The sequence below is a fragment of the Solenopsis invicta genome, chromosome 1 (genome assembly GCF_016802725.1).
Source record: "Solenopsis invicta isolate M01_SB chromosome 1, UNIL_Sinv_3.0, whole genome shotgun sequence".
NCBI classification, from domain to species: Eukaryota; Metazoa; Arthropoda; class Insecta; order Hymenoptera; family Formicidae; genus Solenopsis; species Solenopsis invicta.
The window spans coordinates 7,496,410-7,509,011 of NC_052664.1; the positions used below are offsets into that span (position 1 = coordinate 7,496,410).

Sequence of the window (12,602 nt, forward strand, 5' to 3'; positions counted from 1 at the left end):
ATCATTACTTTTGAATTGTCTGTATTACTCTTTACATGCTGTATGCGATGGAGCTTGATCACCATAACCTTCTTCAAGTAATCGATGAACTTCTGCTACATTTTTTTTCAAATCAAAGTAATGCAAAAGCACATATTGAAAAAACACTTTATCACGTTCCATTTTTCATAAATCAAAAAAAATTGTTGTTTACACAAATAATTGTGTACGTTGACTGAATGTTATCAAGAAATGTCAAAACTAAGAAAAAAGTACTAGATGCGTTAGTAATGATTACTAGAACTGTTTACATTGCCATCTAACATTTGCGGCCGGAAACTAGTTAAGGTCCTAATGTTTGGCATAAAATATTTGGTCATCAAACTGTTCAAGTTTACGTAATATAAACAAAATCTGTGACACTTCAAAAAATTGATGGTTTAGTTGGTGTGGAATGCCCCATATATGAGAGTATCTTAAGTTATTTAATATCAGAAAAATTGCACATAAAAATTAGTGTATATTGATATTGTTACTAATTAGAGATGAGAATGACCCAATCACGGTAAATTGCATAAAAAAAGCATAAGAAAAATATAGAATACTTTTAAGTAATAAAACAAAAAGCTAAACTTGAAAATAATATTACTAAAAATTAAGAATTATATAAAAAAATTTTTAGTACATTGCTCTCTTTTAATTCTTGTTTACTGTGGTTCATCAGAGACGAAATTATTATTTATATTTATAACATTGATGCTTGCGCATTTTCATTATTACAGACAGAATTTATAGGAAATTGGTTACATCAGAGCACGATTAATAAGAATATAGAAGAATGCTGTTTCTTTATGGATTAATACGGAAAATTACTACCTATATACGCAGAAAGTTATCAAACACAATAAATCTTACTAAAATTACCAATAAATTATTATCTTATCGTAATTTTTAGTAATTTCACATTGAATCTGACTATAATTTTACATTTTTATTACTGATTATTATTACAATAAATATGTTCCGTGCCATTTTTGTTCATGGAAATTTACACTTGGCGTTTTTTATTTTGACTAAAAGAGAAACAATCATGAAATACTTTTTAATATCATACATAAAGCATGATTATAATCTATGACAGACGGAATATTAACGTACAATATTGATTCTAGATAATTAACAACATAGCGCTGTGAGCAGTTTTTTAATTTACGATATGGAATATTATTACTGAAATCTGTAATTTCTTGCTTTATATAAAAATTATTAATTAAAATTGATCAAATTTGTAAAAATTTTTATTGTTTCTGAAATAATTTTTATGAAAACACATAGATACGTAAAAGTATAAATTTTTTTATTTTATAGATTGAAAATTTTTATGTTATCACAGCTAGATATCGTTGCACACTCGACATACGTCAACAAAATTATTGCATAAGCTAATTATCAAAATTTCACATAACTTAAATAAACATAACTCTGCAGTAAATTTAAAAGTTTTTTTTTTTACATTTTTAAGGGAAAAGTCTGGAACAGTTATAGTTTGAATTTATCTTTTTTTCTCCTGTAATCTTTTTAAAATAAGGATATGTTGTCTCCGAAAAAGTTGCATTTCGACGCATTTTAATTGTAAACAAAAGTATAATTTTTACGAAAATTATTATTTACCCCGTGGAACAATTTTTTTCGTAAATATAATTATTGTATAATTAAGTTTATACTTTTTTCTATAATTAAAAAGAGATGGTAATTATTCACTAGGATCCAACTCCGATCACCTTAATCTATATTGTCAAGGTCATTACTCTGAGTGAATTCGTTCTTCAAAAGGGCGAAACCCAAAAAGTATAAAATATAACTTAACTCAATCTGAATTTTTATTGTGATTGATCACGTTTCAATTGACCAAGTTTCCACGTAGAAAGTTGTAAATCCATATGGAATAGTACAACTAAACTTTGTTTCGCCCCATAAGTAGGGAGGATGTGGAGTGAATCTCGTTTCGCATAGTTTCTCTAGAAGATAGAATCTGGCCATATAACATAATCTTTTTAATTAGTCGATAAAATAAAGCCCTAAAAATGATTTCACTGATCACACTGTACAGAAATCGTATGTGTTTCGCTTAAGCGCTAACGTGTCGCCTCTTTGTCTAGCCATTTTTAAATATATGGCCAGATTCTATCTTCTAGGGACATTAATTTTGCATCGCAAAGTACTGTGACATGGAGGGTTTTTACCCTCCCATAGAGAGGACGAAACCCGAAAGATATAACTTAATCCAACCCAAACGATTGTCAACGCGATTGATCACATTCCAATTGACCAAATTGCCATTTCGGACTGGAAATATGGTCAATATCAATGTGATCAATCGCAACAAAAATTCTGGTTGGGTTAGATTATACCTTCCGGATTTTGCTCTCCTATTGGAAGGAAACCGGGAACCCTTCAGGTGGACCTTACTTTGCTAAGAAATACATTGTCAATTTTATTTGTTAATAATTTTTTAATGAATAAGCGACAGGTAAAACTTTCTGGTCACTCAGGATCTTAACAACATATGTAGGGTCAAGATGATGGGAGCTAGGTCTCTTATAGTAAATAATTAACAAAAAGATTTGTACAATTTTTTTTCAGAGTTATGACATGTCAAAATTATTTTTGCTTAGTTACTGGTAGTGTTAGTATTATCCAATATGTACCACAGGTAGGTTACTATCGGATTGTGTGCATATATGTACGTATGCATTGAAAGGAGGGATGTTTGTATGTCAGTGTTTAGAAGGGATAATTCGAATGCAAAGCTAGAACACGCAATTTTGAATGTGATATACCAACGTTCCTCCTCCAACATGCATGTATGCATACACATGTACATGCATTTGTACACATGTGCACATACGTAACTTTGACACGTAATACTCTGTGAAAAAAATTATAGAAAATTGTTTTTGTTAAATAATTAAATTATTTTAATAAATTATTTTTAATTTATTAAAAAATTTTAATAATTTATTGTTTCAACTAAGTAAATAAATTATTTCAAGGGAAAACAACTCAAGTTCTTCCTTTTTTTCTATGGTCTTTCTGTTAGAAAGAGAAGAGAGACCCGAGCAGCGTTTTTTTTCTTGCATGTGAGAGACACTCTTACAAACTATTAGTACACTCAGCCTATTTATATTATATTTTTACTTTGTAAGCGATGGACGGAAGAAATACGAAACCGATCGAAATTTGAAATTAGGAATAATCGATGCGTAAGCTTGCGCTCTCAATGCTAACAATAAACCATGGCGCTCCGCTGAGGTTGTAACTATTCCACTCGTTTAACAAGATCTAACAGGCTTACGATTCTAAATTTTTTACAATTTATAGATCCAATCAATCATATATTTAATCGCTCGGCGAGCAGATTAGCTACTTTGTTCGGTTTGAACATAGCCGTTGTTTTTTTGCCTTGATTAGAAAACAGATTTACAACAAACGTGTACTTATCAAATTGTTTTTTGATTTTATCATATTGTACAGAATACACACAGACTAATATGTAAATAAATACGCGTACAGAAATTTAGTGCTTTTTTTGATAATTTGCTGCTCAATTCCTGATTTTCTTGCTTTGACTGAATAAAAAAAAAATGATAGCTGTATTAATATAAAATCAAAATTAGCACAACCATTAAAAAGATTTTTTAAAATATGCATATTTTTTTAGTGCTAATTAGCGTTGCTAACTTGTTGCTCAGTTTTGGAGTGTTATGCTGACATGGGTCGCTAGCAGTAGCCTTTCAAGGGTAAAGATTAGAGCAACAAAATTTGGAATGAGTAACAAATTAGCAACTAATTAGTACTAAAATAATATGCCACATTTTTAATTTAAAAATTTTTAATAATTGAATCTTGTCAAGAGGGCTAACCATTAAAATAACCATTAAAAATTTTTCTTAATGGTTATGCTAATTTTAATCTTGTGTTAGCACAGCTACCATTTTCTTCGAGTCTGAAGCAATAAAATCAAGAATTGAACAACAAATTAGCAACGAATGAGTACTAAATTTCTGCATATGTTTTGTTGGATTGTGCTGAAATAACTATGTCAGCGAATACATTTCTGGAATCAAATTTTACAATGATTATTTCAAGAAGAGGAATCTGAATTCTCTTTAAATAAATATAATTATTTACTTGAAGTAATAAATTATTTCATTGAAATAATTTATTTAAATAAAATTCTTGATTGAAATAATTTAATTGTTTAGTTGAAACAATTAAATTAAAAATTGTTATTATGATGTAAATAGTAGTGATGTTAATTGTAAATATATAGTAACATTTTTATTTCAATCATACATTTTATAATATTTTTATGCAAACAGATGTTTCTTTTCTGGAGTAATATTTAATATAATTAAAGAAAATGTTGTTTCATCGAAAAATATTGTTTCAAACAATTGTGTTTTTTCTTTGATGTTACAAAATTAAATTATTTGTATTCAAAATTATTTGTAAAATAAAGTGATGTTTTATCTTAAGTAATATTGTTTCTGCAAAACAAATGTAAACCAAACAAATAGAAATATAATGAAACTTTTCTCTTTGTATACAAGTATACATTAAATTTTTAGGTAGGTTTAGTTTGGGGCCACTTTTTGGACTTTCTTCTTTTTGCGATAATTTTGTTGTGTATATTTGTTATATGAAATGTTAATTAAATAATTATTACTATTTGTATAAAATGTAAATTTTCTGAAATAATTTTATTAAATGTTAGTTTTATTAAATAAATTTTTAATGAAAGTGTTTTTGCTTTTTGTATTACATTTTGTATACTAAGCCACTCTTTTTTATAGAAATAATGTTTGTATTTTTTTTAATCAGTATTCACGATCAAGTCTTTGAATCGCAAACAAAAGCGCTGGTATCTCTCAGAGAAAGTGAGAGAAATCGTGCGGTAAAAAGTTAGAGTAGAGTCGACTATCAAATTGAGAGATGTGAGAATGCGACAGGTATCACGAATGGATAGTTAAATAATTTAAAACGATTACTTAAATTGAGTACAATTTCAGTTTATTTTGATCTTCATTTCAACAGCATTTTGGAGTTTAATTGCGTGATCCAAGCACAAAATCGTTTGCGCAGTCTTATTGTTTTGCTGACACCGTGTGACAACGTGAATCACAAATTGAACAACCGAAACAGTTGCGTGGCAAACCACACTCGCTTTGTTTTTCTGTCGGATGAGTTTAGAGTTAATTGTCGGCTTAAGTTATCCGTTTTCTCACTAAATTGTCGTCGCATTTTCAAATTTTAAATTATGTTAACTTGCACGTTCTATATTTTGGTTTGTATCTTGATTAGCTTAAACAAAGCTTTGATATTCGAAATAAAGTACAACAAACCTTAGTAAGATTATATACCGAATGCAAGAATTGATCGAACGAGAACGTTAGAATTTAACATAAAATTCTTAAAAATTTTAAAGCGAAATGTTTAGCACACAACCGACAATTATTTTAACACGAAATTCATGCGACAATTTTTTAAATACATTATTACAGACAAGAATTATTATATGTAGATTCATTATATGTATTCTTGTTTTGTGTTTAATTTCAATAAACAATTCTTAACAATCAGTATGCAGTACATTTTATTTCACAAATGTAATATCACTAATAACCATGCTGCGTAGATTCGTATATTGGACAAATCACTTTAAATTTGTTAAGCGTAAAATGTGTTAAAGGACAGATTATACTTCAAAATATTTATATATTTTAAATTATTGCAAGTTTTTACGCTTATGTATCTTTTTCTAAAAGTTTTAGAAAACATGTGAAATTGAGCAGCATACGTGTTCGTCTGATCAAATGCTGTTTGCACTACTTGCCAAAGCGCCACTCGTTTCATAATTACGCCTGTACTACTTAAAGAAAGTAGTGTTCAATATAATATTATCGACCTCGATTATTCAAATTGGTTTATCAGCAATGTTTATGAACAATGTAATAGAGCGCTTATTCTTATTATTTTTTGAACGAATTACTTTTTTTTATTAAAGGCAGTATTTGATTACTATCGGCTTAGTAAAACATTAATTTCGATAATGTGTTCCATAATCAATATAAAACTTTTTAATATTTTTATCTATTTTATTACGTACTTAATACGATTATCAAAGATGCTAGGAGCCATTAAATTATTAGGGTTATAGTATTATTATAGGATTATTATAGGATTAAAAAATAATTAACACTGCCGACATTTTTGTACACTGCCGACAATGCTTATTGTTAGTCAATGCCTACAATGCCGTCAATCCTATATTAAAATTAAGGCAATGCCATGCAATTATGAACACTACCGCGTGCCCATTATCATACGCCAATGCCTGCACAAGAATTCTAAAGCTTTCCCGAAGTATTCAAAAATTTTTGTGCTCAACCCCATGATCGAAAAACCGACTCTGAAGTGAGCTCACCACTCCCCAACCACTGACGACAATGCCGTCAATATTATAGGTCACTGCTTACTTTTTCTTCGGCAGTCCACTGCCGAAATGTTTCCATAATCAATATAAAACTTTTTAATATTTTTATCTATTTTATTACGTACTTAATACGATTATCAAAGATGCTAGGAGCCATTAAATTATTAGGGTTATAGTATTATTATAGGATTATTATAGGATTAAAAAATAATTTAATGGCTTCTAACATCTTTGATCATCGCAAACAAAAATATTAGAAATATTTAGGTCTTAGTTTATTTTTTATGCAAAGTTGCGTAAGCTCAATTTTGAGAGATATAAATTTCACAAAATAAAGTGTCAATTTAGATTAACATAGTGTCAACTCTCTGTGTTAAGATTTTTTCACCTTATATTTACATCGTTCTTTTGAAAGAACCTATTTTAATAAATATGTGAAAAGTTCGTAACAATATTGAATTTGTAAAACACGAATAAATTTGGTAAAATTTAAGCTAACTGCTGATTTTGACATGTGTGTTTTTTCCACAGGTGGAGGAGATCCGCGAAATGATAGATAGGATCCAGACGAATGTGGAAGATGTGAAGAAAAAGCATAGCGCCATTCTCTCTGCGCCACAGACCGATGAGAGTGAGTTTAATTTATCACTTGCATTACTTACCCCATATCTTACGCGAAGCATGTGCATATATTCTCGCGGCTGCTACCAGCGAGCTCGATTACGTTTCACAGGCAAAAAGCGAGATTATATTCAACGTAAAAATTTCTGTTTCCATAAATTTTCGACATATGAAACGGTTAATCTAAGGAATTAAACGATTACCTATTTGATCAAATATTAGTGCATTGTGTACTATACACTGATGCATCTGTTTATTCCACATATTCATTTATATGAAGTTCCAACTGATTTAGTTTCCATACGTTGCAAACTTCTTAATATAGCCGGATAAAAATAATTTTTACTTTTACATATCAAATAAATAGAGGCGAGACGATCGTCATAGAGCATGGGTTTTTTTGTATTTATAGCACTTTCCAAATTAAGATCTAAAAACTATACTGTGATCTAATCGCTGTTATTTATATTTAGCAATTATAATTACAATAATTATATGTACATTGTTAAATATAAATATAACGCACTGGCAATATTATTCTTCCGAATATCGGTAGTTATCGACAGAAGCGAAGAGAACTTTGGGGTAAGCGAATCAACGTTTGTTCTTAGTTAACTGCTGATCCTCCGCAAACTCCTCCGTCAAAGACTTGCTAAGGATCAAAATTCAAACTTGCTCTCTGTACATAATTCAAGAACTTATGCATCTTTCTGGGATCGATTTACTCGATACTGCATGCTTTTAAGCCATTCGGTTGCTCTCGGCAGGGTATATCCTCATCTTTGAACATCGGTGCTGAATATTTTATTCAGAATGCGTTACTGCTCTATGTGCCAAAGATTCAAACTTATATCCACCTAAAACATCAAATTTTTTTAATTGACTGCCACATCTCCGCAACAGCAAACCACTAAAACTTTGCCAAGATTGCCCTACATATATTTTCCGAAAGCTACTCCAAGGAAACTGGGATTGTATCAGGCCCAAGGGTCTAGAAAACTCTCGTGTCAAGTGTGTCAAAATCCAATATCCCAAAGCTACGTTTTATTATTGGAGCAGCGAATGATATACACATAACGGACTTTTACGAACTTCAAATACATTGAACCTTGTGCACACATAAAGAAATCTGAGATCTATCAAATTTTTTATACAAAAAAATGATTTTTGATGGCTTGATCATATCGATACGATTTAAATGCAGCTCATGAAATGAATTAATGAAGCTTGTAAAATTTGGCGCGAGTTTTAAAGTGTAACTCAATCGGGAGAATTGATGAAAGCTTGAGTCCGTTAATTGAAAAGATTTGAACGAAATAGTTTCTCTTTCAAGATGTTTGATATAATTCTCTCGCAATGTGCGAGAAAGATTCGAAAAAATCATTCAACATATCGGTTTTCGTAGTTTCACGCGAGGATAATCGAACTTAATATTCCGACAAGCGCGGTAGTGCCGACAAGTGCCATCAAATTCAATAGCTAGAATGCAGGAGACTGGTTAAATTTGAAAAGTGGCTGCCAGAGAGAAGAGATGAAAAGGCGAAGTGGTCAAAATGTTCACGAGAGAGGTTGGGAGACAAGAGGCGAGAGAGGGAAGGTGAGGAGGGATTGGAGCACTAATCGTCCTTGCCCTGGTTGTAGCTACCACTAGCTGGAGTTGGGTTGTCATCCCTTATACCTTTATCCTGCGGCACGATGAGCAAAACGGGCGCGCAAACATACGTGTCGCGACATCTGTGATCTCTAACCTTTTGTTTATATGAATCGAATGCCGGCGCAGATTAATCGTTAGTGATATTTCTGTCAACTCTGCATTATTTTCTAGAAAAGACTATGGATTATTTTTTTCTTCCATATTTACAATATTGGTTATAAGAACGAGCCAATCAGAGTGCTCAAAGGATTGTCATGTGTCCGCGTTATCATTTAGCTTTACTTTCATTTACTTTATTGTACAACATTCACTACTACTATTACCACTACCACTACCACTACTACTTCTACTACTACGATCACTATTGCTTTCGTAATCCTACAATTGTGCAGTTCTACAATGGTAGAATGAGTTTTACATTAGTATACATAATTGATAGTTCTTTCAATAGTTCTTATTTCTTCAAAATATAAGTAACACTATTAAAATGTTAAAGCTAAGCAGATATATGTTGATAAAATAATTTATTTCTTTGTCATTTATTTTTATAACTTTTAAGAGTAACTAAGTCATATACATACTGATAACGCAAAATCGCAAAGTTTTAACATTAAATTAAACTAAAAGTTAATACTGAGAAGTGATGAAAGGAGAAAAATTATCCTACGTTAATTTACGCTATTTCATGTTAATCTGTTTAGAAATCTGAGTAAATGTCGCGCAAGCATACAGTACGTAGCTTGTCGATAATTTCGAGCAAGTAAATTAACCTACCGCAACTGAGGGATTAAGTAATATCCCGTACGAGAGAGAGAGAGAGAGAGAGAGAGAGAGCAATGTCTGCTAATTACTATTAATACCTCAACCTTGCTCATGGAAATTCCACGATAATTTAGTCATGGCTTAAATTATTTGATACATTATCTTTATTGTTTGACTTCCTCAACCGTATATTCATACATCTATTGATCTATTGTTCAAACAGAATACAAGTATATTTCTATAGCTCTCTGTCGCTCGGTCTCTTTCAGCTTCGCTCTTCTGTCTGCCTGAGAAGTTCTGACGGCAATGCGACTAAGCCCTAGATATGTCAAAAAGGTTTCTCCGTTCATACGTGTATACCTTCGTACTTACGTTTATTGTAACTTTTTTCCAACGTAATCGTCGCATAGACATCGCGGTAGCCGTCAGAACTTGAACGATATAGTGGCAAAAATTGAGAATATACGTATAAGACATGTATCCTATTTAACAAGACTATGAGATTCAACTTGCGATGGCGTGAAATATGCTAATTTGTTTATAACACATAGTTTTTGCGTAAGTTACATGAGAAGCTTTTTTTCTCGGACGAGTGGGATTATGATAGATCTTGTAGAAACTGGTAAATGAGTCACAATACATGTTTTTGTGTAAGAAAGAGAAACCTTGCTTTTTATTTTTATTAAAATAATACATTTTCCGTCCGAAAATATGGTATACATTTGAACTTTTTATCTTTCCGAAAATATGATGTGCATTTACAAATTTAATGATTTTATTTATATAATAATTACAAATTGTTTAATAGTATAAATTTACATAAAGAATAATAACATATAAGAGTATTTCAGTTTAACGATGATGTGGCTGACTCAACAGCTTCTTTGGAACATAATAATGTTGATGGTGATCGTTCTCCTTATACTGTAACAATTTTTGCATAATACCATTACGTTGATTAAGTGTTAATTGCTTTGATTTCGAACTTCTTCCTCGCACTTGATCACAATTTTGATCAAAATTTGCCATTTTGTAACCACAGTGTCATTTAGATTTGTCTAAAATACGCAGTTGTTTATCTGTCAATTTACTTTTGACGTTTGTCAACTATTGCAGCGCCATCTATTTTTTTGTATCCTAACTATCACTTATTTACATATAAAAAGAAAAAAAGATTTAAATATTAATTACTTTCATTAATTCTACGTTTTTTAAGAAATGTATACCATATTTTCGGACAGAGAGAGTATCTTTTATTCTGGTTATTGATAAATATATAAGTGTATATATATATATATATATGTATGTATATATATATATATGTGTGTGTGTGTGTGTGTGTGTGTGTGTGTGTGTGTGTGTGTGTGTGTGTGTGTGTGTGTGTGTGTGTGTGTGCGTGCGTGCGTGCGTGTGTGCGTGCGTGTTTGTGTGTGTGTGTGTGTATGTAATACTGCACTTTAGTGGAAATAGTAGAATATCTTGAGAAGAAAGCCTTTTAGAACAAAAGTTCCAAATGAAAATTGCATAATCTGAAGAGAGGACAGATAATGGTAAAATCAATTCCAAAAAATTGGTTTTTTAAGTTCATATGAAAATCATCACAATTTTTTAAATTAAATTATATGATTTGTTGCAGCTAAAGTCCTTTTATCTATTAACGGAAACAAAATTTGAAAAAGTTAAGCCATTTTTTGAAAAATCTTGCAATCGGGCAGACGGATAGACGAACACAATAAAGTAGTTTACTACGGTGCACTACTTACAATTGTTAGTAAAACCGCGTTATAATGACGAAAGGATCATAATTTTCTTATTATTATAAAAATTATAAAAATACTTTCCAAAATGTTGCATGACTAAAATAAGTCGAACAGAGTAAAATTTATAATAATGTATCCGAGGTTTGAAATTTTAAATAAATATGGAAATCACCGTCGAAATACGCCGGACTATTTATAAACGCGAATACAAGCGTATACGTGAACGAGATGAAGATAATCGGGCCTCGTGCACGTCGATTTTGTTGTCGCTCGCGGCGATTCCAATAGAAACAGGTTAAACGGTTTTAGAAACTGTGTCGCTGCGCCGAATGCCTCGTTAGAGGCACGCGCGCGGATTATGGGTGATAACCAACCACTATACTGGGATACCTCGCGGGATCGGTGGCGTACGCATTTATTGCGACGAACAGCTCGATAATCGATCATTCCCATGTCACTTACGTGCTCGAGGCCGCGAAACAATCGTCGCGTTGTTCTCTCCGCGTTTGCTTGCTTGCTCAGGGCTGGGACTTCCCTATAATATGCGGGAATTATTCACGCATTTGAATCGCCGCCACGTACTTCCGCGTGACTAACGATGATATTCATTACATATACAACGCACAATATTGCGCACATTGTTCTCTGTGAACAATCGCTTTTATTAGTAGCCCATTTCCTCATATTTTCGCTCTCCAGTTCATTGATTAACCTCTGGGGATCTCTGGAAGTTGTTATTTTTAGCGGAAGTGCAGCGAAAATTTTACAATGTAAATTTCGCCTCGCTTGCAATATTGATTTTTCTTCCTACAGCACTGTCGCGCATATAGTAAGTGTACCACATGTTTTGCATTAAATTCTACTAATGTTTTCAAAATTAATAAATGTTTAAATCTACGTTACATATTCCCGATCTGGTCGTGAAGATCAGATGAAAGTTTATATTTCACGTGGTTTTACTATTTATGAACTATTTATGAAGTGTCTAGTTATTTGGAACAATTACTAATAATTCATCACAATTTGAAGAACGTAAACAAGTAATATTTTAATAGTGCGAAAAGTTCAAACCTTCACAATTGGAAAAATTGTGTTAATATAAATCACATGTCCCAAACGGTCAAATTTTGTGTTAATTTGATATACAATCTGGATGTGTTAAATGATAACATTAATACTGCGTTAATATACAACATTCAACAAAAAAAAAATGTAATCTTGATCGTCTTGGAAGTTACTTGTGTGTACAATTAACATAATTTTTATGATAAAATTAACAGAAGAATAATAAAATAGTATGGTACAGTTATCCCTATTCCTGCTATAGTGT

General features: G+C 31.3%; 1 protein-coding gene across 6 annotated transcripts in view; it reads left to right on the forward strand.

Annotated features, from left to right (window-relative positions):
• The window catches only part of LOC105203548 (syntaxin-1A), a 145,975-nt gene that overhangs the window by 42,952 nt on the left and 90,421 nt on the right, over positions 1 to 12,602 (forward strand). For all 6 annotated transcript variants that reach the window (XR_005575208.1, XM_026139921.2, XM_039451807.1 and 3 more), the window contains exon 3: positions 7,007 to 7,106. Coding sequence is in view for 5 of the 6 variants with exons in the window: in XM_026139921.2 (XP_025995706.1) it covers positions 7,007 to 7,106 (100 nt within the window). In the remaining variant the exon portion in view is untranslated. The remainder of the gene's footprint in view (positions 1 to 7,006; positions 7,107 to 12,602) is intronic.